The 24,218-nt window shown below is 54.1% G+C and overlaps 10 protein-coding genes and 1 non-coding gene across 11 annotated transcripts; 7 read left to right on the forward strand and 4 right to left on the reverse strand.

The window, feature by feature from the left end:
* Positions 1 to 1,384: 1,384 nt before the first annotated feature.
* On the forward strand, positions 1,385 to 1,992 carry BKA78DRAFT_314091 (uncharacterized protein). The gene has a single exon (XM_066888437.1). The coding sequence runs from the start codon at positions 1,510 to 1,512 to the stop codon at positions 1,963 to 1,965; it is 456 nt and encodes a 151-aa protein (XP_066744256.1). The 5' UTR covers positions 1,385 to 1,509; the 3' UTR covers positions 1,966 to 1,992.
* Positions 1,993 to 2,589: 597 nt separating this feature from the next.
* BKA78DRAFT_379702 (uncharacterized protein) lies at positions 2,590 to 3,638 on the forward strand (the record flags this gene model as incomplete). Its single annotated transcript, XM_066892949.1, has 3 exons — positions 2,590 to 3,185; positions 3,266 to 3,331; positions 3,386 to 3,638. Exons 1-3 carry the CDS (start codon positions 2,971 to 2,973, stop codon positions 3,636 to 3,638), a joined length of 534 nt encoding a protein of 177 aa, XP_066744257.1. The 5' UTR covers positions 2,590 to 2,970.
* A 1,327-nt stretch (positions 3,639 to 4,965) lies between these two features.
* On the reverse strand, positions 4,966 to 6,089 carry BKA78DRAFT_352747 (ADP-ribosylation factor family-domain-containing protein; the record flags this gene model as incomplete). Its single annotated transcript, XM_066891412.1, has 7 exons — positions 4,966 to 4,981; positions 5,031 to 5,367; positions 5,430 to 5,483; positions 5,534 to 5,562; positions 5,621 to 5,631; positions 5,691 to 5,908; positions 6,071 to 6,089. The coding sequence occupies 7 exons, from the start codon at positions 6,087 to 6,089 to the stop codon at positions 4,966 to 4,968; spliced, it is 684 nt and encodes a 227-aa protein (XP_066744258.1).
* A 1,075-nt stretch (positions 6,090 to 7,164) lies between these two features.
* Positions 7,165 to 9,486, reverse strand: BKA78DRAFT_133578 (uncharacterized protein). Its single transcript, XM_066882646.1, has 2 exons — positions 7,481 to 9,486; positions 7,165 to 7,388 (listed from the first exon to the last, which is right to left on the reverse strand). The coding sequence occupies exons 1-2, from the start codon at positions 9,310 to 9,312 to the stop codon at positions 7,319 to 7,321; spliced, it is 1,902 nt and encodes a 633-aa protein (XP_066744259.1). The 5' UTR covers positions 9,313 to 9,486; the 3' UTR covers positions 7,165 to 7,318.
* A 768-nt stretch (positions 9,487 to 10,254) lies between these two features.
* On the forward strand, positions 10,255 to 11,386 carry BKA78DRAFT_314101 (uncharacterized protein). The gene has a single exon (XM_066888438.1). The coding sequence runs from the start codon at positions 10,660 to 10,662 to the stop codon at positions 11,059 to 11,061; it is 402 nt and encodes a 133-aa protein (XP_066744260.1). The 5' UTR covers positions 10,255 to 10,659; the 3' UTR covers positions 11,062 to 11,386.
* Positions 11,387 to 14,792: 3,406 nt separating this feature from the next.
* BKA78DRAFT_133597 (uncharacterized protein) lies at positions 14,793 to 15,219 on the forward strand. Its single transcript, XM_066882647.1, has one exon. It carries the CDS (start codon positions 14,928 to 14,930, stop codon positions 15,153 to 15,155), a length of 228 nt encoding a protein of 75 aa, XP_066744261.1. The 5' UTR covers positions 14,793 to 14,927; the 3' UTR covers positions 15,156 to 15,219.
* Positions 15,220 to 15,417: 198 nt separating this feature from the next.
* Positions 15,418 to 15,516, forward strand: BKA78DRAFT_t92. Its single transcript has one exon. It is a non-coding gene; the product is annotated as a tRNA-Leu (tRNA).
* A 2,457-nt stretch (positions 15,517 to 17,973) lies between these two features.
* On the forward strand, positions 17,974 to 19,959 carry BKA78DRAFT_314107 (uncharacterized protein). Its single transcript, XM_066888439.1, has one exon. The coding sequence runs from the start codon at positions 18,039 to 18,041 to the stop codon at positions 19,650 to 19,652; it is 1,614 nt and encodes a 537-aa protein (XP_066744262.1). The 5' UTR covers positions 17,974 to 18,038; the 3' UTR covers positions 19,653 to 19,959.
* Positions 19,960 to 20,451: 492 nt separating this feature from the next.
* On the forward strand, positions 20,452 to 21,410 carry BKA78DRAFT_379706 (uncharacterized protein; the record flags this gene model as incomplete). Its single annotated transcript, XM_066892950.1, has 2 exons — positions 20,452 to 20,697; positions 20,744 to 21,410. 2 exons carry the CDS (start codon positions 20,452 to 20,454, stop codon positions 21,152 to 21,154), a joined length of 657 nt encoding a protein of 218 aa, XP_066744263.1. The 3' UTR covers positions 21,155 to 21,410.
* A 129-nt stretch (positions 21,411 to 21,539) lies between these two features.
* On the reverse strand, positions 21,540 to 22,995 carry BKA78DRAFT_250587 (Alpha/Beta hydrolase protein; the record flags this gene model as incomplete). Its single annotated transcript, XM_066884589.1, has 3 exons — positions 21,540 to 22,014; positions 22,068 to 22,632; positions 22,683 to 22,995. 3 exons carry the CDS (start codon positions 22,993 to 22,995, stop codon positions 21,540 to 21,542), a joined length of 1,353 nt encoding a protein of 450 aa, XP_066744264.1.
* Positions 22,996 to 23,766: 771 nt separating this feature from the next.
* Positions 23,767 to 24,195, reverse strand: BKA78DRAFT_314110 (uncharacterized protein). Its single transcript, XM_066888440.1, has 2 exons — positions 23,946 to 24,195; positions 23,767 to 23,895 (listed from the first exon to the last, which is right to left on the reverse strand). The coding sequence occupies exon 1, from the start codon at positions 24,141 to 24,143 to the stop codon at positions 23,949 to 23,951; it is 195 nt and encodes a 64-aa protein (XP_066744265.1). The 5' UTR covers positions 24,144 to 24,195; the 3' UTR covers positions 23,767 to 23,895; positions 23,946 to 23,948.
* Positions 24,196 to 24,218: the final 23 nt, after the last annotated feature.

Raw genomic sequence — 24,218 nt, forward strand, 5'->3', positions numbered from 1 at the left:
AAAAGGACAATGCGCCACGTGCTCTTGGGATTCGTCCAACTGTCCAAGAAATATGTCCGCTTGGTTGCAACACGCCAACTCACGGAAGAGGATGTGAAGATTTACTACGCGACTTTGGCCAACGTTACAGACCTTGCTGGCCTCCCTAAAATTTCCGCGGATGACGATGAAGACGAGGATTGGGATGACGATGATTCAGATGAGGATGACGACGAGGAGAAGGATCAGAGCGAAGATGATGAGGAAGGAACAGTTCCAGCCAGCTCCTCTGTTTCTGACAGTGACGAAGTCAAGACAAACCCGTCTCCCTCGGGATCCGTGGTCACTGAAGTCGACGACGTGGGGGACTCCTCATCAAACTTCGAATGTGACTGTGTCGAGGAGGAAGGCGACGACAATATTGAGGACTCCCCATCGGCGGCCCTCATGCGCGTCGAAGGTGACAGCGTCGAGAAGTCTCTGTCCTCATCGGCCTTCACGCACGTCGAAGGTGATAGCGGCAAGGAGTCTTCGTCCTCATCAACCCTCACGCACGTCGAAGATAACAGCGTCAACCCTCCCTTGTCTCCGGAGGACCGCAGGATGGCTACATTGATCATGCAGAAAGGCCCGGACTATTTAACCAAGTTGAAAGAAGACGCCGCGAGAGGACATCAGCAAGCGAACAGGCTCATGCATATCCTCTATCGAACGTACAAAGAGGAAGCGAAGAAGCGCTATGCAAACGCCATTGAAGAAAAGGGCATTCTTGGGGCGGCGATGGACGTATATGAGAGGCGAGAGGCTGCGGGCGGGAAGATGTCGATTTTTCGTCAAATCACTACTTCGGAGGAGCCCACAGTCGCAGCCACTCATAACTCATCAGAGCAAGTGGTTTATCTAAACAAAGTCGCGCAACTTAGCGCCGCTGCGAAAAACCTTAACCAGATCTCAGGCGAAGCCGCCTTTAATGCTGCAAAGAGAGAAGCAGATAAGCTGCTGGTCGAAACAAACGAACTTGGGGCGAGGTTGAGATCTCAGGGAAATTTTCCTGGGCAAAAGCCCTTGCAAGACAAATCCACCAATCAGAAAGCCACTCGACCTCTTCCTGGGAGGACTGCTCAAGCCAACGCCGCAAAAGCAAAAGCTGCTGCTTCAGGGTCCAACAACAAGCAGGAGGAGAAACTGACGCCGCTCGAAAAAGCCGCCAAAGCCAAAGGCGCCGCCATCCTCATCCATGTGAACCATTCACAAGCAATCGCCAACGCGGCCCGATTGGCCCCAACGTCTTTGTGGGACAAGGAGACATTTTTCGATGCAAGAGAGACGGCTGGCGCTGAAATAATGGGATTCTACAGGAAGACAACCTGCTCCCGGCATGAGGCCGAAATTGCTTTGGTGCAAGGCATCAGGAACCAAGCCTCGGAGTTCCGCGAGCTGTACAAAGACTCCGAATTGGCAAAAGACTACGATGCCCTGAGCGACGCAGAGTTTGCCAATATGTTGGCGCAGGACTTCGCGGCGCGATTGATGGAACTCGGTCAAGTCGATGCAGACAAAAAAGCGGCCAAGGAGGTCTTGCGCGAGTTCATTCACGAGAAAGGTACTGGCCTCGATGAGTACGGTGTCACCGAAGAACTTTACAAGCACAAGGTAAGGGCCGAGTACCTGCGGCGCCACGAACTATACGCAGAGACGGACGAGGGCGAACAGTACGCCACGATGACGGCCACAGCCGACGACATTGCGGACATGAAGGGGGACGAGTTCAAGTCGCGGGTCAAAGCGCTGCGCGCTCAGCATCCTTCCATGACCGTCGAGGAGCATGCGAGCATGGTGGAGGCCGAGTTTGGCATGTGGTGTGGGAACCTGGCACAGCAGATTCGGAAGGAGCTGAATAAGAAGTACTGCAATGGTGGCAAGAAACCGATTCGACTGGTCTGCGTCGAACAGTTGCTTCGGAGTGCGAAGGTGAACAAGGCTTAAGTAGGGGTCAAGGGTTTTCAAGCCGGGCCGCACCTAATCAATCATTTGTTGCACACTGTGTACTGTTTCTGGAGCAAGTGCATCCGTTGATGATCCATTTGCATTCGACCAGGATCCAACACTATTTGACGTTGGTTTTCGGATTGAATATGATACCTCTTTCGCTGTAAGTGTTGCTCGCCCAGAGTGCGTTGGATGACCAGTGAATCCTGAGGCAGGGCTGCTTGAATGTCATCCTGTTGCAGTCAAAATCTGGCTTGATTGGCCAAAAAAAGGGCAGTGTTGGGGGTTGGCTCTCTTGATCTCGCCTGAGGTCGGCAAAGTCGAACGACAGTCGTTGATTGTTTAAATTTCTTTTTGCGACGCCCCTACAAATTGCAGGGCAGACTGACTAAACTATAGCTCAACACATCCTCTGTCACCTGTGGCTGTACAGCCTGCTGCTTTGAAGGGAAGAAAAGGGCTTTATGGCTGCATGGTTCCATGGGCCTACATTGCACGTGGCCACCATGAATCGAGGAGAAAGATCGCCCCGCCGGACCAAAGGATCGAGCATTTACAAGATACACGCGGACTTTCGCGACGCGCAGTTCCAGTTTTGGTCTCATGGGACGACGCTTCATTGTCGGGTACGCACGAACTCAACTGGCCGCCCCAAAGTGGTTTGGCGAGTGGGTGGAGGGTGAGCCAGCTTCGCGCCTGGCAGTAGTGGATGGTTGGGTTGACCCAACTTGCTCCTTGACCCTCAACATCAGGAGGGTCAGCAGAATTTGCTATCCTCCATCTCACGTGCAGTCGTTCAATCATCTCTATCCCGTCGTTCCAATTTTCCAACGAAACTCGCCGCCTCCTTCCGCTGGTCGTGACAAATCTCACAAAGACGTGCGCTCAGGAAGGCGAGAGCTTACACAGACAACGCTTCTCGCGCGCGCACCTTTGACTGCTCAACATTCACCTCCCAGTGGGCGACTCTCTGCCTCATCATCATCATCATCATCATCCATCATGTGGCCGATCGATGAGGACAGGCTCCGTCGTCGAGACAACGCCGACGGCTTCCGCATCATAGCGGAGAAGGCGTTTGAAACTGCGCAAAAGGAGGCAGAGCGGGGCAACGTGGCGAATGGGGCGGAGATTGTCGATTTCGGGTTGAAGATCAAGAGCTACCAGCTTCGCTTCAAAACTGCCAAGAGAAAGCTGGCCCAGAAGGACCGGGAAGAGTGAGAATATTCCCCCCGGCTCTGGGTTTCGTTCGCGCTCTGTTGACACGTGGATGGACACTGACGGATCGCTTTGCTAGGGAGATGCGCAAGAGGCAGAATACGGATGCTGTGGAGAACGCATCCATGAGCACGGAGAAAAAGACGTAAATCCATGACGCACCTGTTCAAGATGAAATGAATGTCTAATGGCCTCGCAGCGAGGAGAAGACGCCGCCGGACGCCGCCACCACCGGTCACGTCAATGACGAAACGGCCGAAGACGGAGACGATGAGCTTGACGAGGAGACCTCAGACGATAAGAGCAGCGACTTTGAAGAGAAAGAAGCCAGTCAAGACGACGAGGATGAAGCCGAGGACCATGGCGAGACCAAGAGAGTGAGCCAGATGGTCAACGAAGAAGAGAGCGAGAAGCTTCGGCCGCAAAAGAAGTCGGGAGAAGCGAGCTGCTGATAGCTCCTCGTGAGGACATTAGAAGAGAGGGTTCGAATGTTCGAACAAAAAAGTTGTGGCATGTTTTGACCAGGACTTGGCTGAAGTTTTATGTTTGGAACCCGAACATAAACGTCTAAAGAAGTTCCACGACGAAATGATACCCTTCCACAAAGAGACTAACGCATTGATTGCATCCTGCTCTTCCCTGGGCCACTGCAAGTAGAAGACAGCCTGCGCACAGGTATCAGCAATGCAGAGTCTTGGGATTTTTGTTCCTCAAACACCGCTGCTCAACGGCACCCAGGGGTTAAAAAATCGTGCGCCGAAAACGCAACTCACTACGTTGCATAAGCACCTCCTATATGCAAAGTTAGACAGCCTTGACAGGGAAGAATAAAACGGTTCCCCGGGAACACACCCCGCAGACGCCCACCACCACCCTGCGGCTCCCCTCGCATCTGCACCCCAACTTGCACACAGCTCCCCCTTGCGTCGCCCGGTCCCACAAGACCAGCCAGAACATCCAAACCGGGCGCAAGGACAAAGGGAAAATATATTGCTCTCTTTTGCTACGTTTGAAGTTAGGGACTGTGTGGTTAGCTGCGTCGGGCTACGTGCGCATGTCGTATACGTGCGCGGCACGCGCTCTTCCCGTTTCGGTCACTTGCATGTAGTTTTGATGACGGATGGATTTCGGTTGATTCTCTTCGAAAGGTCTTGCATGCTGCTGCTGCTGCTGCTGCGGCGGCGGCGGCGTCCTTTAATCGTGATCCTCGAGTCCAGTGGATATTTGGAATTCGCCTGGTAGCCTGAAATTGAACGCAGCAACACTTGCCTGGTCCAAGAAACGAGAGAATTGGAAGTTCGATTGAGAGGAGGAAGACTCAGAGAAAAAGAAATCCATTACATCACTGGCGGCCAGCCCAATTCGGGCAGATTCCCGGGGTAAAAAAGGCGGAGAGAAAAGTGAGAAGGACTGCCCTTTCCCAATCCCTCCCCTACCGCGAGCAAAACCAGGTCAGGACCCGCTTACTCCATCAATCGCTCATCCAAAAGTCTCGCATCTCATTGTTCGCCTGGCTAGGATGCCCCCCGGAGGTTCGCCTCTTTCTGCCGCTCGCTCAACCTGCTCCTCCGCCAAATGCTCTGCTGGGTGTGGTATAAAAGGTGGGTTGTTGGTGGGACCATCTAAAACATTGGTGTCTCGTGTCGCGGATCTTTGGCCGCTTTGAGCCAAAGGCCGTCTGGTCGAAAGTAACTTCTCCCATTGACGACAAACAAGGCCATTTTTTCGTGTTGCGCGTTGACTGGGTTCATTTCGTGCGTAAAAACAAGTCTTTGGGCCTTACACGTATTGGGATCTGCCATATGTTAGATGAAGGACAACCATTGTCGGAATAGAAAACATACAGCCACCTGATACCCTCACCGTAACCTTGCCTCATAACCACCGAGCACATGAAGACCTCAATGGGCCTAATGCCCTCGAGCGGCACCTTACCCTTGCCAGTAGTGTGGTAGAGACCGAGCTCATGACGGAGCTGGTCCTCAGAGACGGCGTTGGGGTGGTCGATCTTGTTGCCGAGGATCAGGAAAGGCGTCTTTTGCAGCTCCTCCATCGACAGAAGCGCATCGAGCTCGGCCTTGGACTCTTGGAAACGCTCAGGATCCTTGGCGTCGACGAGGAAGACGATGCCGGAAACTTCAGGGAAGTAGTCCTTCCAGAGGCGACGTGCCTGTTGGTGACCTGATAGCAACATAAGATCAGCGAGTGTCGAAGGGTGTATTCGGGCTGCTTGCAGGACGTACCGCCGAGATCAAAGGTGGTGAAGCGGCAAGCGCCGATGGTGAGCTCCTCCGAAGCTGGATTTTGTTAGCCTGCTGCTCGTACATCACCGCCGACCGGGACTTACTAGGGTGGAGAGTTGGCTGCAGGATAGCTCTGCGATTCAGGTCAGCGCCACAGCATTCAAGCCCACTGGCCAAAGGCTTGTACATACACGCGATCGTTCTGTGGGCGAATTAGTCATTTCCGAGCTCCCAACCCGCAATCGCTGAGCTTGTACGTACCTTGAGCATGTGCAAAAGGGTGGTCTTGCCGGCATTGTCCAGGCCGAGGAACAGCAGCTTCTGTACGTCCGAAACCATTAGCCCAGTATTCTCACCATCGATACCGACAGCCATCGACATGTTTATCCGGGCGTAGATTCGACTCAAAGACAAAGGCGTGCAGAGATAACGTACGGCGTGCTTGTTGAGCAGGCCCAAGTTGGCCAAGACGTCCCAGACTATTGTAGCAGAGAACGTTAGCAGTGGATCATTGGAGGAACTCGCCGACTCGAGGATTCCGAGCTCGCAGCATCGTGGAGGATGTGCAGAGGCGCGGATCGCTTGCGTGCAGGGAGTCGAGTTGGGCTGAGGGAATCTTGTGATGGGGCACAGCAACGTACACCAATCGATAATCCACATGGCGGCAGAAGGAGAGTCTCGCAAAGAAGTAACCGGTGGCACTGGTTTGGGTGTCGAGAGTTGGAAGCAGAGGTGAATGAGTTGGTGAAAGTCGACGATGTGGGCTGGGCGGTGGATGATGTGGGTGAGGAGCAACGTCAATCTGGCTCTTGGCACGGCGAACTTGACAGGGAAAGTTGGTCGCTCGCCGTCGGGTGCGCCACACGCACCGCCACAGCATGACAAAATGCAGCAACCACCTGAGCCTCGGGACTCGCATATTTCTGAGGACAAAATTCGACGGACTCTTCGCATCCTAGTGTTTTCTGCAGTCACGATAGCACATTACGGTGTCCAGTGTGTTGAAGCAAAATCGCAACCTTCATTCCAAGTCGCGGCTCTCATCCGCAAACGTCGTTTCTCAGCTACGAAGCCTTCAGGTCGATCTACGAACAGACATCCTCCAAGCCAATGCAAATGCCGCGCAAGAGAAATGTAACCGCCCTAACCGATGAAATTGAAACAAGACAACCCACGCGAGTTGTCTTGGAAGAGAAAACCGAATAAAAGAATAAGCAAAAACACCCAGATGCCCAAGGCACAATATGTTCGGTCGTAGCTCATTGGGTCAGCCTCTTCGCCGTTTTGACGTGTCAGCTGCCCTGCAAGTCCCGCCGCGGACAGGCGGTCTATGTTAAAATGATGTATCGTCGTAAGCCCATGCCATGTTGAAAAGACTGGTAAAGGAGAAGCAAAAAACAGTACGAGTTCACGACTCCCTGCATGTCAACGTCCAGCGGTGGAAACTCGGACTGTCAAGGGGGGTATTTGCAAAGCCCAAAGAAATATGTAAAAGTGAATGAACATCTTTCAAACTGCGAACTGGAGAGTGCGACCAGCAAATCTACCTTCTTTGCGGAGGGCAAGAAGCAAGATCTGTAACAGTGCCAGCTAAAGCCAGCGGCGCTACTCTCTTCTAATAACTCAAAACATGAACAGGCTCGGCCTTTTTGCCTCTGTAGGCGGCAAGTCCGAGTCCCATTTCTTTCATGCGCTCGACACCTCTGCCGGGTGCCGGGCGACGTTCTTTTTCTTTGCACTGCTTACGGCAGTGCTTCATGTACAGCTTCTCCTTGCGACGCTGACGTTTCAGGGCGGTACCTGCTTTGATGTCCATTGGACCCCGTTTGAGGGTATCGGTGTGAGATTCGCTCTCCTCGTCATCTTCATGTGTGTCATTGAAGACGGTACTAGGACGTGGCAGTGATGCTGCGAGGGTTGGGATGTGACCGTTGCCCATTTTGGCACAGTGAATCTTGGCTTGGTGGGCCTTGGAAGTGGCAGTCAGGCATGGACGGCGGTTGGGAGCCGGCGACCGAAGACGCGAGACAGGCGCAGGTGATCGAGGACGCTTTGGGGAATGACATCCAGCGCGGCGAGGAGGCGGGGAACGAAGTCGCTTGGGGGATGGTCTGGGGGATCGCTTGGAGCCAGCCCGGGAACGGCCGCGACCTCCAACCTCGTGGATCTGGTCAAGCTGACCGTGCATCAACATGTGTTGGTCGCTTTCGTCTTCCTTGGCCTGAATCTCGACGTCAACATCATCTTCGTCGTCTTCCAGCTCGGGGTCCGAAGTTGGAAAGGTCGGGTCAATGTCCTGAGGAACGGCCTTGTGTTTGGCCGCGCGGCGTTGCTCAAGGGCGGAATAGTAAGCCGCCTCCAGGGGGCGATCCTCATCCAGGGTGCCACAGACAAAGTCGGTGCTGTCTGGGAGTTCAGGGCTGTGGGGTCTGATGGCAACAGCCTTTCTGTGCTTTGGTGACTTCTTGGCCTTGTGGAACATGCGAGCAGATCCAGTCGCACTGGTCAAGGACTCGGTCGACGAATCTGAGAGACTCCGGTGGCCAGCGCTCGGCCGAATGTGTTCAGGTTGGTCGCCAAACGCAACAGCAGAGGAGCGGCCAGGAGCCCACCATTGATAGTCGGAGCCAGCATCACTCTCGTCGTCGGACACGGCGAAGCCACCCTCATCGTCGGTTTGGAAGCCAGCAGTGGAGACGGTCTTGTACGATGCGACTGAGACCGCATCGTCTTCATCATCCTCGTCTTCGACATCCTCATCTTCGTCTTCATCCTCCAGATCGTCATCGTCGTCGTCAAGGTCCTCGTCGTCCTCCTCGACATCGTCATTTTCTTCGTCTTCCAAAGCCTCTTCTTCGACTTCTTCACCGAGACGCCTCAGACCGTTTTCAATGGTCAATGTATCCCTAACTGTAAGACGGGTCTTGTGACATGTTTGTTCCTGAGTCCACTCTTCGATCTCCTCCTCGGAACTGGCAAATTCGTGAAAGCGCGTTGCCTCCCGACGGCAGATGTCTGAGCTGGCGCTGAATTTGCGGCTGTGGCCGTACATGGGGCCCACTTTCCGGACGGTCTTGGGCGAGTCATTCTTCACAGTGGAGTCTGAGTCGCGGTGGGCCCTTGGGGTCGCCTTTGGGGTCCTTGGCGGCGGAGGTGGACTGCCGATACGCGGCTTTTTGGGTGTGGTGTTGACATTGCACGCAAACTTGACGGCACGGACGCGAGTGGGCGGTTCGGCGGGCTTCTGCTCCGAGGGAGCCGTGGTCGTGTTCTCCTTCTTTCCGCACGCAAATGTAATGCATCTCTTTCGACCCAGGCCAGCCTCGACGGAATTCTCGTTGGACTCCTTCTTCTGTGTTGTGGTGACCACGCTCTCAACGTGGGTTTCGTGACGAATCTCCAAGGTTGTCTCCGTTTTGGCGTCCATGACCAAGGGTGGAAGCGACTGCATGAAAGGCATAGGAGGGCTTGGTGAACTGGCACGGGTCCCAGGACTCGTGAAGCCTCCGTCGCTAGTAAGCTCGGCGGTGGATGCAATGCTTGGTGTGCTCCATGTTGAAGTGTTGGAGAATCCCCGGTGGAATTCGTGGTGTTCCTCGTCCGAAACCGACTCACTCTCCGAGTGAAGAGCTTGCGTGAGCAACGACTGTTTCTGCGTGCATGGTGTAGGCCTGGTTTTGGAGAATCCGGAAGAGTTGGCAACCGCGGGCTTGACCGCGTAAGGACGAGGAGTCGATTGCATTTCGTCAGGAGGCTCGTCAGCCTCTGCTGTAAGGTCTTCTCCCAGGCTGAGCGAATCCTCGATGGCCGTGGTTTGATTTTGTTGGAGCGTGTGGTTCTGCATGTTGGCGATCATGTCGATATCTTTCTGGTGTGAAGCCATGGATGGAAGGATTGCTGTAGTCTGAGAAGATGGATCGGTATATGGATTGTGGCCGTGATTTTGAGTACGCGTCTAGGAAGTCCGAGCAGCGTGTATCGCAAGTAGTAGTCGACAACGACCAACACCCACAGTGGGGAATGATCGAAATCGCGGTGTGCAAAGACGGCCTCTTCGCGTATCGTGTGTCCCTAAGGACAGTATTGCTATAATATCAAATTGATCATGGTGGCCGGTGGATGGAGGTGTTTCAAGGTTGGAAGCGGAGTGGAAAGGCGCCTGTTGCTGGTAGATGAAGCTTAGGACAGGCAGATGTCAGGATCCAGAGAGAGCTGGGCCAACCTTGCAACAGTGTAGCAAGATGCGGAGCGCAGGTGTGGCGAAGGAATCGGTTAATCGGATGGCCGAGTCAAACACCGGATTGAAGTGGAAGGGTTGCGGCAGGCGCCCGACAGAGTTGAGTGTCCCGCTGCTGGGAGGCAGGTAGATTGACTTTTGGCAGTACCCAGCAAGAAGGCGCGCACGGCACACGGGAAGCGCGCGGCAGCGGCAGCGAGAGCGACCGCGAGAAGTTTCGCGGAGGCGCGCGTGGGAGAGCGGTGGTCGACAGTGGGATGGTTGGTTGGGGGAGAGAGAGGAAAAGAGGAAGAAGTAGTGGGAGACAAGTTTGGGGGGAGCGAGAAGGGAGCACAAACAGGGCGGGCAAGCGAAAGAGCGAGAGGCACCACGGGCGGCACCCACACTCCTCTCAGGCTTTTCTTGTGCGCGAATTGTGTGTATTGCCGATGATTTCCCCCAGGCCCGGCCGGTCCATCCCAGACGCTGCAGCTACCGCTGATGACAGCAGCCACTCTGCCACTGTCGCCGAGCACCGCTCTCTCTGCGCGCTCTGCCTGTCTCAGCCCTACTCGCACACGCCCACGGCAAACGATTACGATGCGATGCCCTCATTCCTACAATTCAACAGCCCAGCACATGCACGCTGCGTCCACTCGGCAGCATCGCCATGTCAAAGGACCCTGATCGCCTCCTCCGTCCTCGCACGGCGATTACACCAGCACACCAGCGGAGGAACGTTGCAACGGATGGCGCCGCTGTCTCGTTGTCTCGCCGTGTCTTGTTTGCACGTTGACTATCCCTCGGTGTCTCTCGCCGTCTCACCTTGTGCGCGCTCGAGTGACTTGTCTGCTAATCCTCACCGTACTTTCAAAAAGGGCGCCCAACTCTCCAAACCCATCCAAGGCCCCTCGCCGCGCGCTGTCGTGGCTCACGCGGTCATCTGCCAGTGCTGTAAATCCCGCGCTGCCAGCCCCCATTCGTCCTGACTGCCCAACCTGCAGGGGCAGCTCCATGGAGCCCTTTTCCGTCCAGGCGCCGCATGCGCTGTGGGGAAGAAACGCCGTACTCTTACTCTTTGCGTTTCAACTCTGCCAGCGTCTTCTTCAGCTTACCGTTGTTGCAGTGGCGCACAGAAACGGTCGGCGCAGCCCTCAGCCACCGTCTTGCAAGGATTCGAGGGGCCAAGTGCCTAATGTGATTAAAGCCTTCCTGAGCCCTCATGTCTCCTCCCGCGTCGACGTCATTGGGCATAAGCATAGCAGAGATACTCACCACCTCGACCTTTTGCCATCCACTTGTCACTGCCCACTTTACGTGTCGTTGCTCGGCCACGCTCGAATTGCGTCACTATGGTACAACGGTTGTCGATGGCTGTGGCCGAATGCACCCTTTTCGAGATCCCACCTCAGCTAGCCACTCTAACCACTACCACAATCCAAATGACGGCGCGACGGTGTTTACCTCCAGCTTGTTCCAGAAGGCACGCTAGGCATGAAATGCGGATTCGACCGTCTTCGGGCAGCCACCCGAGACCTTAGACCAGCCTTTCCTCTTTGGTAAACTTTGAGCCTGTGTTGTCGGATTCGTTTCCACCACCTTGACCGGGATTTCCACTCGAGGCCACGCGCCTGTCTACTCTCTCGATAATGCGCGTGGGGCTCGCTTCGACATTCTCCAGGTGATCCAAACAGTCGGATGGTACCGGAGTCGATCTCTTATGAGAATACGTCAGTGACCGCTGACGGCACTCGACACTCCGCGGAGTGCGGAGCAGCGCATGAAGGCAGAGTTCCGCGCTCTTGGTTTTGCTGCACGTCACTTCCAGGCCACCGCTGTGGAGATTGGTCAGAGCCAACTCTGTCGACTTGGAAGCTTCGGAAAGTTTTTGCAAAAAAAACATTATTGCCGCCAATGACATTTGTTGTCCCCCACGTCGGCTCTTGGTAGCTTGTTCTATTCCCAGGGTCCAATGAGATCCTTGTTGGTTGAGCGTTGGGATGTTTGCGATCGCCAAGGTCGAACTGTTGCAGCGAGATCGTCATGCGAGCAACTTGTTTTCACTTTCGACGCCCGCTGTTGATGTGTTTGCTCGCCAACTTTACAACGGGCAGCGACATGAGCCATTTCTTCCTCAGGCCCGTTTCAGGGTGTAGTTTCGGTAATTTTCATCCACTGCTGTACCCCAGATTCTACATGTTCTAGGCGGGCAAGGTGGCTGTCGTCTTGACAAAGATAGGAACGGCAACACCCCCGGCCGTGTTTCATGCAGCCCGCGAGAACTGGAATACGATTGTTGGTTGTCTCTCATTGGTCTGTTTCTGTTCGGCGTTGGAGAAACTGCTGCATCGAGTCCGCAAAATTATCTCGAGCGGGCGACTCTTGCGGTTATCACGCTTGGTGGAACGATGTCTCCAACGACGCAAGCGCATCGAGATCAGTGATTCCAATTCTCGTCCTGTAGCGTTTCAAGGATCGCCGTAGAGGGACCTACTCTATCAGATTGATGTGGAAGACGGCAGCCTGCTTCTCGTTGTGACTGGAAAAGCTTCAAGGCCATTGTTCACTCAACGACCATTCTGGTCGGTTCTAGGTTCTCGATTCAGAACCCGAAACCGCTGAGGCTCTTTTGACGTTGCACCTACAGCAACTTTGCTGCTGATGCATTCATTAAACCATGGACTTGGTTCTAGAACCAGCACGCTCAACCTGCAGTCGACAAAGGCCAAAGTGTTTTCGTCAAATGCAGCGCAATGTGCTGTAGTCCGTCCGTGCGGCATATGCAGATGGTTCTGTTCCCTGAGACTTGTGCAGCTGCAGTGACCCCCGCGGTCAAAACAGCGAGTTGGCCGCGTGTAGCTATGGCAATTTCCAAATTCTTGGGATTCGGAAGCTCTCTACTAATTGCTTTTTTCAGCAACCGCTTAACCGCAACAGAAGCTGGTTGGTGCTCGCGGGGAAACATCGAATCAATTGATGGCGGCTAGCGGTCCATCGTCGGATCGAGGCCAAACCATCACTCAGTTTCCCAAACACCTTGGAAAGTTGGAATGTCTTGAAGCGTAAGGAAATTTGCATCAAGTCCGGCGGCACCGACTTTACCAATTACCACTGGTTTATGCTGCACGACGGTGGTTGGATCCGATTTTGAGCAACCATCATGCAGTGGACCCTTTCTTCTGGATCTGGCAGCGATGCACCGGTGTCTGCTTTCTCACCACCACTGAACGGCTTTCCACGACACCCGATCCGAGCGCCGTTGAGACTCAAGCACTGCGCCATGCTTGGCAACCACACTGAGGAGATGCTTAGCTTTGGTCGCTGTCAATCAGCATCGTTGCCGTAGAACCGGATTCGCGCGCCTTCAACAGCTGCCTGCGCCAAGGTGTGGAGACCCCTTTGTTCACTCACCACACCACCTCGCCTGAGGACAAGCAGCGGACTGCGCTCGCATTGGCTGTCTCTGCGCTCACCCCACTCCTCGACGGCATGAGGAGTGCCTGTATTGCACGCGCGTCTACGAACTGGGGCCGAAAGATGGCCGTCGACCCCGCATCTCGTCCCTTTGCCGCTGCCTGCGTGTGCAGCGCTTCAGGCGAGCGGCGGCCACGGAAGAATGGACTTGAAGGTGGTGTGTCGCGATGCAAGGTCTTGTCGTCAGGCGCCTCGTCCACTGCATATCCAAAACTCCTGTCTTGTCGTGTCCTACATGCCGTCGCGATATGTGGTTTACGGCGAGTCAGGCTGCTGCTGTTGAGAGCGTCGTATTCTACCCACCTACACCACTGCATGTCCATGCTTGTCTGGATACATGTCGTATGCATGTAGACCTGCATGGAGCTCATGCATCACCAGCAGACGGGCGGACTAAGGCTGTGCAACGAGACACCAAACAATGCGTTCTTCGGCACTTGGCTGTCTCTCCTCTCCCGTCTACGGCGGCTACCCATGGACTCGGCAAGACAGTTTGACAGCTAGCACAATGGCTCTGGTTTCATTCGTCCAGTCGTGCAGACTACAGTATGTAGTACAGTACATGGCACGGCGCAATCTTGTCAACACCAAAGGGCGGGGTATCCTACTGCACATCATCACCAACATACATCTACACACCTACCTGCTTGCTGTTGCATATTACCGGTCAATCACCCCTCGCCCTTGTTCTGCACCGCGCGCCGCCTAGCAATATGGGAATAAATAAATGAAGAAAAGCAAAAGCTCCTCTCCACCTGCCAACTTCCAGACAAAGCAGCGCGCATGTGGTTGACAGGCCAGCCAGTTCGCGCCGCCTCTTTACCAGCTCCCAACAAACCGGTAAATGAACACGCGCGCAGCACGAGAGAGCGCGGCAGCCGCCTCCTCCTCGTGCGCTCTCGCTCTCGCTTTGTTTGAGCAACTATGAGGATAGATGGCGAAGTACCTAGCCAATCCGCCAGGAGGCCGGGCTTGCGCTGTGGCAAGCGCACAAAGATGGGCAAGGCGCTACACAGATAAGGCAGTGACGGCGAGCAGCCATGGCGCCGTGCCAATTTCCTTTGTGGGAGTCCGTCGCTCGATGAAGGACGAGACGGATGACTGCTCGTACGCCTACCCGGGTATGGATGCCAAAGGGGTGGGCGAGGGTGGTCGTTGGCCGGTTGGCTAACGGGAGAGGCGCTCCCACGCGCGTTGCTTGAAAGACACCTGCTTCGCGATGGGATGCAATCAAAGCAGCAATCATCTTGGGCCGTCGCTGGTACGGTCAATCTTTGGTGCGCGCTACCGGTACGTGCCGCGGCGGTCGTTGGCCTGGCCTGGCCTGGCTCTGGCCGGCTTCGCAGCGTGCTCCTCCCCTTGTCGAGCAACTAGCTCCCGGCTCGCGCCAGAGACCAGACCAGCAGGGAGGCGTGGTTTTCCCTTTCTTGTGCCCGGTTTTTGGTGTGCTGCACGTGCAGAGCTGATGAGAGCCCCCCTTGTTGGCGACTCTTCTGAGTCTCCTTTGTCTGTCTCTTTCGTGGCTTGCCCATTGTAATCGTGTCAGCTGCCATGACGTGCCATGCCATGCCATGCCATGCGATACTCCGTCCCTCCCTCCCCTTTGTCATTTGAAAGGATGAATTTTTTTGGTCAGTCAGTCAGCCACCACGCGGAGCCATCTGGTCCGTTCTGGCTCTGTCGAGACTTGGCTGGGCTGGGATTGGGGATTGTTGGAATTGGGATGAGATGGCGAGCGATCGCGCTGCCTGCGGTCAGCACTTGGTTGCGTCGTTGCATTTGGCCAAGGTCTCTGGGTTTGGCTGGGCATGCGGGCTTGCGTGTGTGACTGCTGCTGCTGCTGCTACTGTTGCTGCCTTTTGCTTGTTGGCTTTGAAGTCGCTTTAGTCGCTGGTTTGAAATCCGGTTTTTGGTTGTCGTTCGGCGGAGGTTCTGGCTCCGAGGTTTGTTGCTTGCGGAAAGTCGTGGCAGGTGTCCGTTCTGAGCACCACAATTGTCACGCTCCACAAGCGATTGCTGCGGTTTCCAAAAAATGACAGCTAGAAGTTGTAGGTATAAGAGAGCTGAGATATCAGTTTTAACAAAAATTTTCCCCTGTGCAAAGTCAGTTTTGTGGAAGTGTCGTTGGGTGTTTTTTGTGTAAAGACCCCTGGACTCGGGCCACGACTTTTGCTCAACACTTCACACTTCTCCTCTTTTAAAAAAAAAATTAATAAATACGGTATATTAAATTGCAAAGCTCGGCAGTTTTCCAACAAGCAAGCGCAACTGCTCCTAAGCAGTTACAGCCCCAGACACGGTGAGGTGGCCGAGTTGGTTATGGCGCCAGGTTAAGGTTACCTTAATATCTGATTCCTGGTGGGGCAACCCGCGCGAGTTCGAGTCTCGTCCTCATCAATATCAAATTTTTTGCACTTCTTTTGACCATCTGGTGGTGTTGGGGGGCCGAGGAATGGCTGGTGTTGAGAATTTTTGATAGAGTCCGTGCGTCGCACGTGGCTCGGGCGGGAGACGGCACATCTCTCGTGCAGGCCACGAGGAGGCAGGCCGTTCTTGCCTCAATCGTTTTGCGACTTCTCCAGAAAAAAGACAGGTGGCTGGTCGTTGTTGTGCTTTTGTTTTGGTACCTCTACCTCCACCAATCCTTGGGCATCAGCTTGCTTGTTGGCTCGGGTCTCGCTCGGGTTTCCGATCCCAACTCCTTGCCGCAGCACGAGCAGGTGCCGGTTGATGGGACTCGGGTCGGGTCGTCGTCAATCCCGTTTGCTGTGCCTCTTCTGTTAACTATCGCGCGGCATGTCAGGAGATGGCCGCTTGTTTCGATTGACGGACGGATAGGCCGGGCCATGGGCGGAGCAGCTGACTCTGACGTATTCGGATGGCATCAGACGTCCTTCGACGGTATGCAATGCGGATGGACGGTGCGGATCCAGTGCACGTAGCATCGAGCGTGTCTGCCTGATTACTGCCATGGATTGGGAGGTGGGCAAAGCGAAGCGCGTGTCTGACGAACAGGGCCGGATTTTGGTACAGGTCTTCAGACTCGGTTTGTCATTGCGACTCGGCCGCACGAGGACTGACTGGTACTGGGGAATGGGTTCAAGAGAAAGCTCGATGCAATTGACGAATATGGTATTGGAGACGGCAATCATCACGAGATAAGGAAGAGACGGTATTCCTCGATAAACATGTCTATTGCGACCCGCACATCAGGCAATCCGGTCTCTGTGAGGGGTAGTCAAATGCTTCCTCTAGTACCCCTGAGGCTCCCCTTCCAAGCTTGGTTTTGGATACTTCTCGTCACCCGTCTCAGCGCCTTTAGTGCTGACTGTCCATTTCCTCACGTTTAGCATGAGGTCTTCCGCCTACTTCTTTTAAAAAGCGGACTGGCTACCCTCCATTCCTGGTCTTGAGAGAAAAGGTTTGAGGAGCAAAAGGGGCCGCCCGTCAGCATGATGAGAAAACCGAGCATTCATGCCGAAAAGAAAAACCAGATCAGGGGAAAACAAAAACGTTGACGAGAGAAGTATTCAATTCAGGAAAAAGGGAGCAATGAGTATATAGATACGCAATTCACTCACATTTTCAGCGATTCAAAGCAAGACTACGCCCCTCGTCAGCGTTGGTATCTACCTGCGGACAAGAACGACAAGCATTAAAAAAAGGATCCCGATTTCTGCTAAAAGTTTCACCAACGCCTGTCGCATGACAACTCCACAACGGCACGACCTCGAGCACTCGCGGTATTCGGCTGTTCCTCTGAGACTGCCACACACCTCTGCAGCCACCACAAAAATAGAGTCGTATTGGATGGGGTTCATAAACAACAGAAACGATTTATCATCGCCATCTTCTCGCATTCTATCAAGCAGTACTTCATCTATTGCTGCTGGGACTTGCGACCAGCATAGCACGCCGAAATAATGATGGTCATGTCCCGCAGCGGATTCATCGATGAGGCGCTGATTCCAGAGGGCGCATCTTTGGAGGCCTACCTGACTCTTGGGCGGGACAGCCAAAGACTTGACTCTTCCGAGATACCGTTGGCGGTCTGGTGATCCTGAGTCTGCAATACCCATAGGGACGACAGTCAGTGGACGGAGCAAGCACAAGAGCTTATTTCGGGAGTCGATTGCGGTTTTGGAATGGGCCCGCGCGAAAAGACTCAACAGGAGAACTTCGAATTCAATTGTTGCGATAAGTTGGACAGAGTAGAGGTTGCAAGACGCGATTTGAAGAGGGCAGCGTGCAGTCACTACACCCAATGCGGTGCGCGCCTGCCTCCTACATGTGGTTTCTCCCACAGACAAACCCACCAGCATTTCGACGCCCCGACTCCACTACACACTAGAGTGCCTTCGCATCCTTTCTGGAACCTGTGTCACACGCTGTTCGAGCGACAGACCGAGACCTCCGAGCTTCCTCACTTCACTCCCCCATTGTGAAGTCCAAAGAGCGGCGGCTCAGGTGATCGAGATCAACGTCACCTCTTGCAAACAGCCTCTCGCACTCGCAAACGCTCCTCTGCGCGGCGTCTTCGCCAATCCAACCGCCTCCGTCCTGCTTCCTATCTCGATCACTTCAGCGCGACACTGGCCTTTCTGGGCCGTCTTCCGCCTCAAAGACCCGGACGTACTGTCACGCGCTTTGGTTGCCTTTGAAACCCGCTATCAGGTACTGTGCGCTCGCTCGATTGCGTGTCCTGCGAAAGTGTCATCCACTAACGAGCGGCACATCAGAACTTTCTCGCCCGGCACACTACTGCGGACGCAACATCCACAGCTCACACCCTTCTTCTGCCAGACCAAATCAGACGCGAAAACAAAGCCTCCTTCAGGTCACAACCTGATACCGATCGACAACACGACACAATACAGCGACTGCACTCCTCTCCATCACCACCCCACTCAACTTGAACTATGGCCGATCACCACATATCCGGCTTCGTCGCCGAAGAGTGGGAAGTCATCCAGGCACCGGACGGCATTTCAAAAGATGGAGTCCAGACTCTGGCTCTTTCAATCGCAGCCCAGATCCCTGGAGGCCGCCACGTCACGCCCTCGATGCTCTTGGGAGGCGACGATGTACCAACCTCAGCCCCGGGTACGGAGAGTGTCACGTCATTCTTGGTCGAGAAAGCCGCCGACTACAACATCAACTTGGTGTTTTGCAAAAAGGAAACCGCCTCGTCCACCTGGGAGATAGTCCAGTACGACGCGGATAACAACTATCCAATTGTTCTGGTCGGACTTTCATCTGCCGGGTTCGAGGGTATGACGAGGACCACTGCCAAGTTGGATCTAGCGATAGATCCGCTGCCATTTTCGGGCCTGCAGGTGACGGCTGCTGAGATCAAAAGATTTGACCAGGTCATTGCTGAGGCCACGCTGCCAGAAGATGAGGAAGGCGTGTTTGGCAGGCGTAACGCGATCAAATGCGTCGACTCGGACGCAGACGACTACAATGACATGGCCAAAGATCCTCAGTCGGCCAATTACACCCGTCGGGAGCTGACAAGACTCCGGCCTTGTTGGATCCATGACGTCAAGGCCGGCGTATACCGTCCACTGAATGCCTTCGCTTTCCACTGGTTCGGATGGTTGTCGCGCATACCCGAAGGGCAGAGGAAACTTGTTACGAGGATTACAGCAATTGATGGAGTCACCCGTCACATGCTTTGGGACTTGTGGGACAAAGCACTATTCGAGAGTTCGACCAAACACTTATCTTCGGACTTTGGAATACCGGAAATCCCCCCGCAGTGGAAGAGCGCGCTGGATCGCATGAAGACCAGAGGACGGATGCAGTCACTTTCGGTACCGTCATTGATGCAGGGTTGTCAGTACCGATCAACTCTCAATCCAGGCTTCCGACTTCACGCATCTAAGCTGCTGCAGCAGTATGTTGCGTTGGATTCAACCGTACGACATGAGTACCTCCAACTCCTGGACGCCTCCGCGGATTCCAACACTCGCGTGTGTGTGGGAGCACTCGAGGTGGAATTGTCCCGCAACGTCATTTCTTTGGACGGTCTGAGTCGCCTCTTCGCGCTGGATCAAGATAGGACTACCAAGATTTGGAGGTTGTTGGAAGTGCGCCACGCAGATGATGGCATCCACGTTACTGCTCACTGGCACCCGCACTCGCCTCCTGACAACGTTCGCGATGAACAAAAGGAAAAGACAACAGCAGTCATTTGCTCCGCCAGTGGTATCCTGTGCTCCGAGAAAGGTCATCAACACCTGGTGCGCTCTTTCATCGATAAGCAAATTACCACATCTGATATTGGTAGTCTGCCGGCTCAGCAAGAGGCCGGCTTCACCGAGACTCTGCTCGTCTTCATCTTGAGGGCTATGATCTACGACAGAGTCTCACCAACGGCTGCCATTCACCCAACCCCACATCGGCTTTGCATTGGCATTCGCAGAGTCCTCGAGCGCTTCAGCAAGGTGATGACGATTGAGCTGCTAGCCCAACAGCTCAATCCACTTGACGAATACATTCCTTCGTTTCTGGAGGAAGACAGTCACTAAATCGAGATTTGCACTGGTTGCCGGATCTGGGGAGCTGTCGGAAGGTGTGAGTTAAGGGGTCGAGTGGAGCTTTCTTCCTCTCACCCTGGCTCGCAGTTGGGTGTTTGGAAGTAAAGCAGTGCTCGCGGAGAGTTAAGATGGTGGCTCCATCGACACTAGCTTTTATGATTTCCTTCTCTTTCGCTTATGCTAGCATACATGCGACCGTTACTGCTTCCATGCATGGTTCGATTTGCTTTTAGTACCACGAGCCATCAAAAGGTTCACTAAATCGAAGTCATTACTTGGCTCCTTCCTTGTATATGGGATGATCAAAGTGTACATGAATGATCATCTCCATCACTCTAGTAACTGGACACAAGTCTTCACTTTAGTGTCATGATGGCCCTTGAGTCTTCATTGTCCATCGATGTGGGTATCTTGACCGTACTATAGCTTTTCATAGATGTGTCTTCCCTTTTCCGGCATGCACATGGTAAACTTATTTTGCCTTATGACCAGTATCATAATCACACATGTACCGCGCGGGACGTCAGAAGATGGCCGCTAGATATCAGTGCGCAAGTTTTCGCCCAATGCGGCGTCTGCCTGCCTCCTGATGGCGGTACTTGGTAGGTTGGTGCCGCTGACTATTCCATTATCACTCCGACACTCGGACCTCTCGACGCCTATAAATTCCTCAGACCTTCACACTGAGCCCACACTGCACCCTTCCCCTGTCACCCACTCGCGCAGACGTCAGAACAGCACTGATTCAAAAGACCACCACCAAGCCCACGTCAGTCTCTTCAATTTCACGATGCCCCCCGAGACAATCCTTGAGTTTGTTGCGCGTATGCAAAGTGGAAACTGCCTGTCAGCTGCCCAGCGTGAGGAGCAGCGCGCCGCGACAACATGGGGCCGATACATGAATCGGGGTGGGTACTGCGGACTGAACGTCGTTCTGATCCAGAATGAGTTCGAGGAAGTCAGGGACAGCATGGTCGTCCCATTCGACCTCGATGCCTTCAAGGATAAGATCAAGCGCATTGAGACTGAGCTCTACGTATGTGAAGCCACAGTTTGCATTTCATCCGCTTATATTGACGCAGGAGTCATGCAGCCGTAGCAAGAACAACACCAACAAGAAGCTGATCGACGTCGACAAGAAACTGGAGGATCTCTCTCGCAGGCTGGACGGCATTGAAAGCAACACTAACACGGGCTTCGGCGAGAACGACGTCAACAAGAAGCTGGAGGAGCTCTCTCGCAGGATTGACGCCATTGAAAGCAGCATCAGCACCGACAAGGCCTCCGTTCATCCTGACTTGGAAGTCGTCAAGCAGGAAGTGGCAAACACCCCAGCCCAATCCGACATGGACGAGGAGGGCCATGGCACCCTGGGCTCAAAGCTCCAATCCGCCAATGCCGACATAAACGAGATCCGTGAAAGACTGGGCCGTTACCAGGCCAAGTTGGTGGACATCATGGATTGGGAAGCGGGCGCTCATAAGGAAGAGTAGGCAGATAATGTCTATGATTTCTTGGTGTGTGCGACGGCTGAGTTGGTTTCTGCACCGAATGATGGAAAGACGCCAACACAGGAGCACGCCAAAACATGCGCAGACGGCGGCGCGGCACCTGCCCACTGGCTCCATTTGGCACATCTGATATGGAGAGTCTGGCAGAATTTGGAGCAGAGGGCGACAAAGAAAAGAAGCCCACGGAGTAGGATCTGTCCTCGAAAGGCAAATGTCAAAGATTCCCAAAATCCCAATGAAGACATGGAATCAGAAATTCATTCCTCACTCAAGTGACTGCAATTAACATTGAAATCAGACACATTAGCAGCGAAAAATGAGCGTCTCATGAAGAAATCCCACAAGCCGTCGTTCAGCCCTCTCCTTCTCAATCATCAGTCATGCGCAGCAGGCTCAAGTCGGTCGCCTCCTTCCTCTTCTGCTGGATCCAATCAATCGCCTCAATCAAGTACGGTATGAAGCGCTGAGGATTCTCCGTTGCCGGAAAGTGCCCCAGCCCCTCCATGATGCGGAACCCGACGCCGGGGATCTTGGCTGCCGTGGCTTCGCTCATGGCCGGCGTGGTGCTCCAGTCGTACTCGCCCGTCAGCATGTAAACGGGGCACTTGCGAGTGTTGATCGTCTTGATGCGCTCGCGTCCGTCGAACCCGCCAAAGTAAAAGTCCAGGTCGCCGTGGAAGATGCCGTAAGCTTGTCCCGAGTACGTGTGCCAGAGCAAAGCCTTGTTGGATGGAGGTGCTGTTGGCGACGCCATGCCGTAGACCCACTCGGGATTCCAAAGCGACTGGTTCACATACGGAGAGCGGTCATTGGAGTTGCGAGTTGCGCTAATGTACTCACACCTGAAAAGCTTTTGGTAAGCACGCTGCATGATCCAAAAAGCATGTGTTCTTACCCTTGCAGAGGAATGGTACCTGCGGCTCCGACCTCCTCATGCCTCATGGCTATGGCCAAACACACCTGTCCTGCCATTGAGGCGCCGCAAATGATTGGTTTCTTGAGCCCAAGCCTCTTGACAGTGGCGGCAATGAATCCGACATAGGCATTCTCCGTGTTGGTGTGCGCGCCAGGGGGATAGGCCTTGATTGGAAAACTGCGTCCATGGCTAGGAAGGTCGACGGCGTACATGGAGCAGCGTTCCCTCATTCTCGAGTCGTTCATCACACCATGATACTGTCTACTGTCCGATCCAGCCGTGTGCAGAAAGAGAATCTGCTGCCTCCCCGAGCCTGCCTTCTCAATGAAGATCTTGTTGCGTCCCCACAGCGGCGCAGTGATGTACTTGTACTCTCCCGTGATGAAGTCTTCCTCCGTATCGGATGGGTCCGGGTCCGTCGGAGTGTGTCCAGAGTGTGCTTCGCGAATGAGCTCGAGCACGCGACGCCAGATGTGGGAAAGACGGTCAAACTTCTCCTCCGAACCTTCGACTTTGACGCCGGGCAACCCGCGCGTGAGCATCCCTTTAAAGAATGTTAGTCGGAACACGTTGACGAGATGGATTCCTGCTTACCCCAAAAGCTCTGATACGGATTGATCGGAACCTGCCTGAAAAACGCTTCCCAATGCTCTCCGGGAGCCACGAGAGTGAAGGCTGCTTCGGAATCTTTGCCAACTTTGATCTGGCCCTTGCCGCTGCAAACAGTCACAACGAGAGCGGTGTCGCTTCCGGCAGACTTGATGGCGAATGTCTGAGGTTCCTTGAGCGCATTCGTGGTTGCAAAGGCGAGAAAGGGACTGTCCGTCTTGAACGCATCGTCGAGCTGGCTAATGATATTGGGACCCCCAAGCGCCTCTGGGAGGTTTGACCATGGTTGGACGGCCATTTCGGTTGGTGTCGACGAATCGAATGGGCTGAATGCTGAGAATGCAATGCCGCTTGTGCTGATGTTGAAGTGATGCTGGTGGCTCGAGGAGAGGAAAGCCAGGCTAGGTAAAGGTCTAGAAACGAGAGGGAATCGCATTCAAATGCAGGGAATGAGGGGTAACTTCATTATGGTTTACCTGATACAGGCAGTCTGCTGGTCCAATGGAGAGCTTGCAGCGTGTTATGCACCAGGCATTGGCCATTAACGTCATCCCGCGCTCAACACTTGAGCTATAGCCGTGAGAACGTTTCCCATAAGACGTGTAGTAGGGCGCCCCAGTAGCATGATGATCCCGGTAGGTGCGGGGAGATCGGCATGCGGGGACACATCGCGGCGAGCAAATGAGTTTCCGCGGTCAGATGAAACCCGTCAGCAGATAATTTTGAGACATGTTGACCTCACTTGCAGAAAAAGTACAGCAGAGCCTCGACCAAGAAGGGCTGCAGTGAGATGCAAGTTGACGGCGGGAAACGCGCGAGGCCACAATGGCTCGATGCCCAAAGCAGGTCGTGCAGGCCTCATTCGCGAAAAGCCTACCCTTGGACTCGTTCGGACGCGAAATCCAAACAAAGGAACTTTTCAACGCACAGTTACGTCATCCAAAGTCGAATGCCGCCTGATAAGAGCCGTTAGGAGTTAGATCCGCTGCATTGCTTTTGCGGCGGTCGGGCTAACCTTGAATATGCCAAGAACGCCCATGGGTTCCGGCTAACAACCGAACCTAGATATCTGATTTCTACTTTCATCTGAGGGTCTTGTATTTGTTTTTAACAGATGGGGGGTTGAGACATGGGCGGCATAGACCTTTGCCAGTCGCTTGTATCCGGGAATAGAGTCGACAAGAGCGGCACTGTTGCACTACTGGCAAAGATTAGTTGGAGGAAGTTTGATTTCAAGATATGGCCCACTGGTTAGAATTTCGTGGAGTTGTGCGGCTCCATCACTCCTTTCTCTCCTACCGTCAACATCACTTTTGCTGGAATCCTGCTGATCATTGAATTTTCCAGAGCCAGCTCATTGTGGTCTTTGGCTGGTGGCAGGAACATTTTGGACATTCCAGGAGCGTGCAATTCCAAAGCGTGGCTCAGAAGTCGGGCCAATGTCATGATCGGACACAGATCTGACTTGGAGTCGAGAGTACCCCTTGGAAAAGACTGGGTATTGTTCTTGAGCAGCCACAT

Source organism: Phyllosticta capitalensis, assembly GCF_038381095.1.
Source record: "Phyllosticta capitalensis strain CBS 128856 chromosome Unknown BKA78scaffold_5, whole genome shotgun sequence".
NCBI lineage: Eukaryota > Fungi > Ascomycota > Dothideomycetes > Botryosphaeriales > Phyllostictaceae > Phyllosticta > Phyllosticta capitalensis.

Coding starts and splice junctions, on each gene's coding strand:
- BKA78DRAFT_314107 (XM_066888439.1), top strand. CDS start 18,039: ATGGCCGATCACCACATATCCGGCTTCGTCGCCGAAGAGTGGGAAGTC.
- BKA78DRAFT_133578 (XM_066882646.1), bottom strand. CDS start 9,312: ATGGCTTCACACCAGAAAGATATCGACATGATCGCCAACATGCAGAAC. Junction 7,389..7,480: donor GCTGGATGTCATTCCCCAAA/GCGTCCTCGATC, acceptor AGGCCCACCAAG/CCAAGATTCACTGTGCCAAA.
- BKA78DRAFT_133597 (XM_066882647.1), top strand. CDS start 14,928: ATGCGGGCTTGCGTGTGTGACTGCTGCTGCTGCTGCTACTGTTGCTGC.
- BKA78DRAFT_314110 (XM_066888440.1), bottom strand. CDS start 24,143: ATGACATTGGCCCGACTTCTGAGCCACGCTTTGGAATTGCACGCTCCT.
- BKA78DRAFT_314101 (XM_066888438.1), top strand. CDS start 10,660: ATGGAGCCCTTTTCCGTCCAGGCGCCGCATGCGCTGTGGGGAAGAAAC.
- BKA78DRAFT_314091 (XM_066888437.1), top strand. CDS start 1,510: ATGGAACTCGGTCAAGTCGATGCAGACAAAAAAGCGGCCAAGGAGGTC.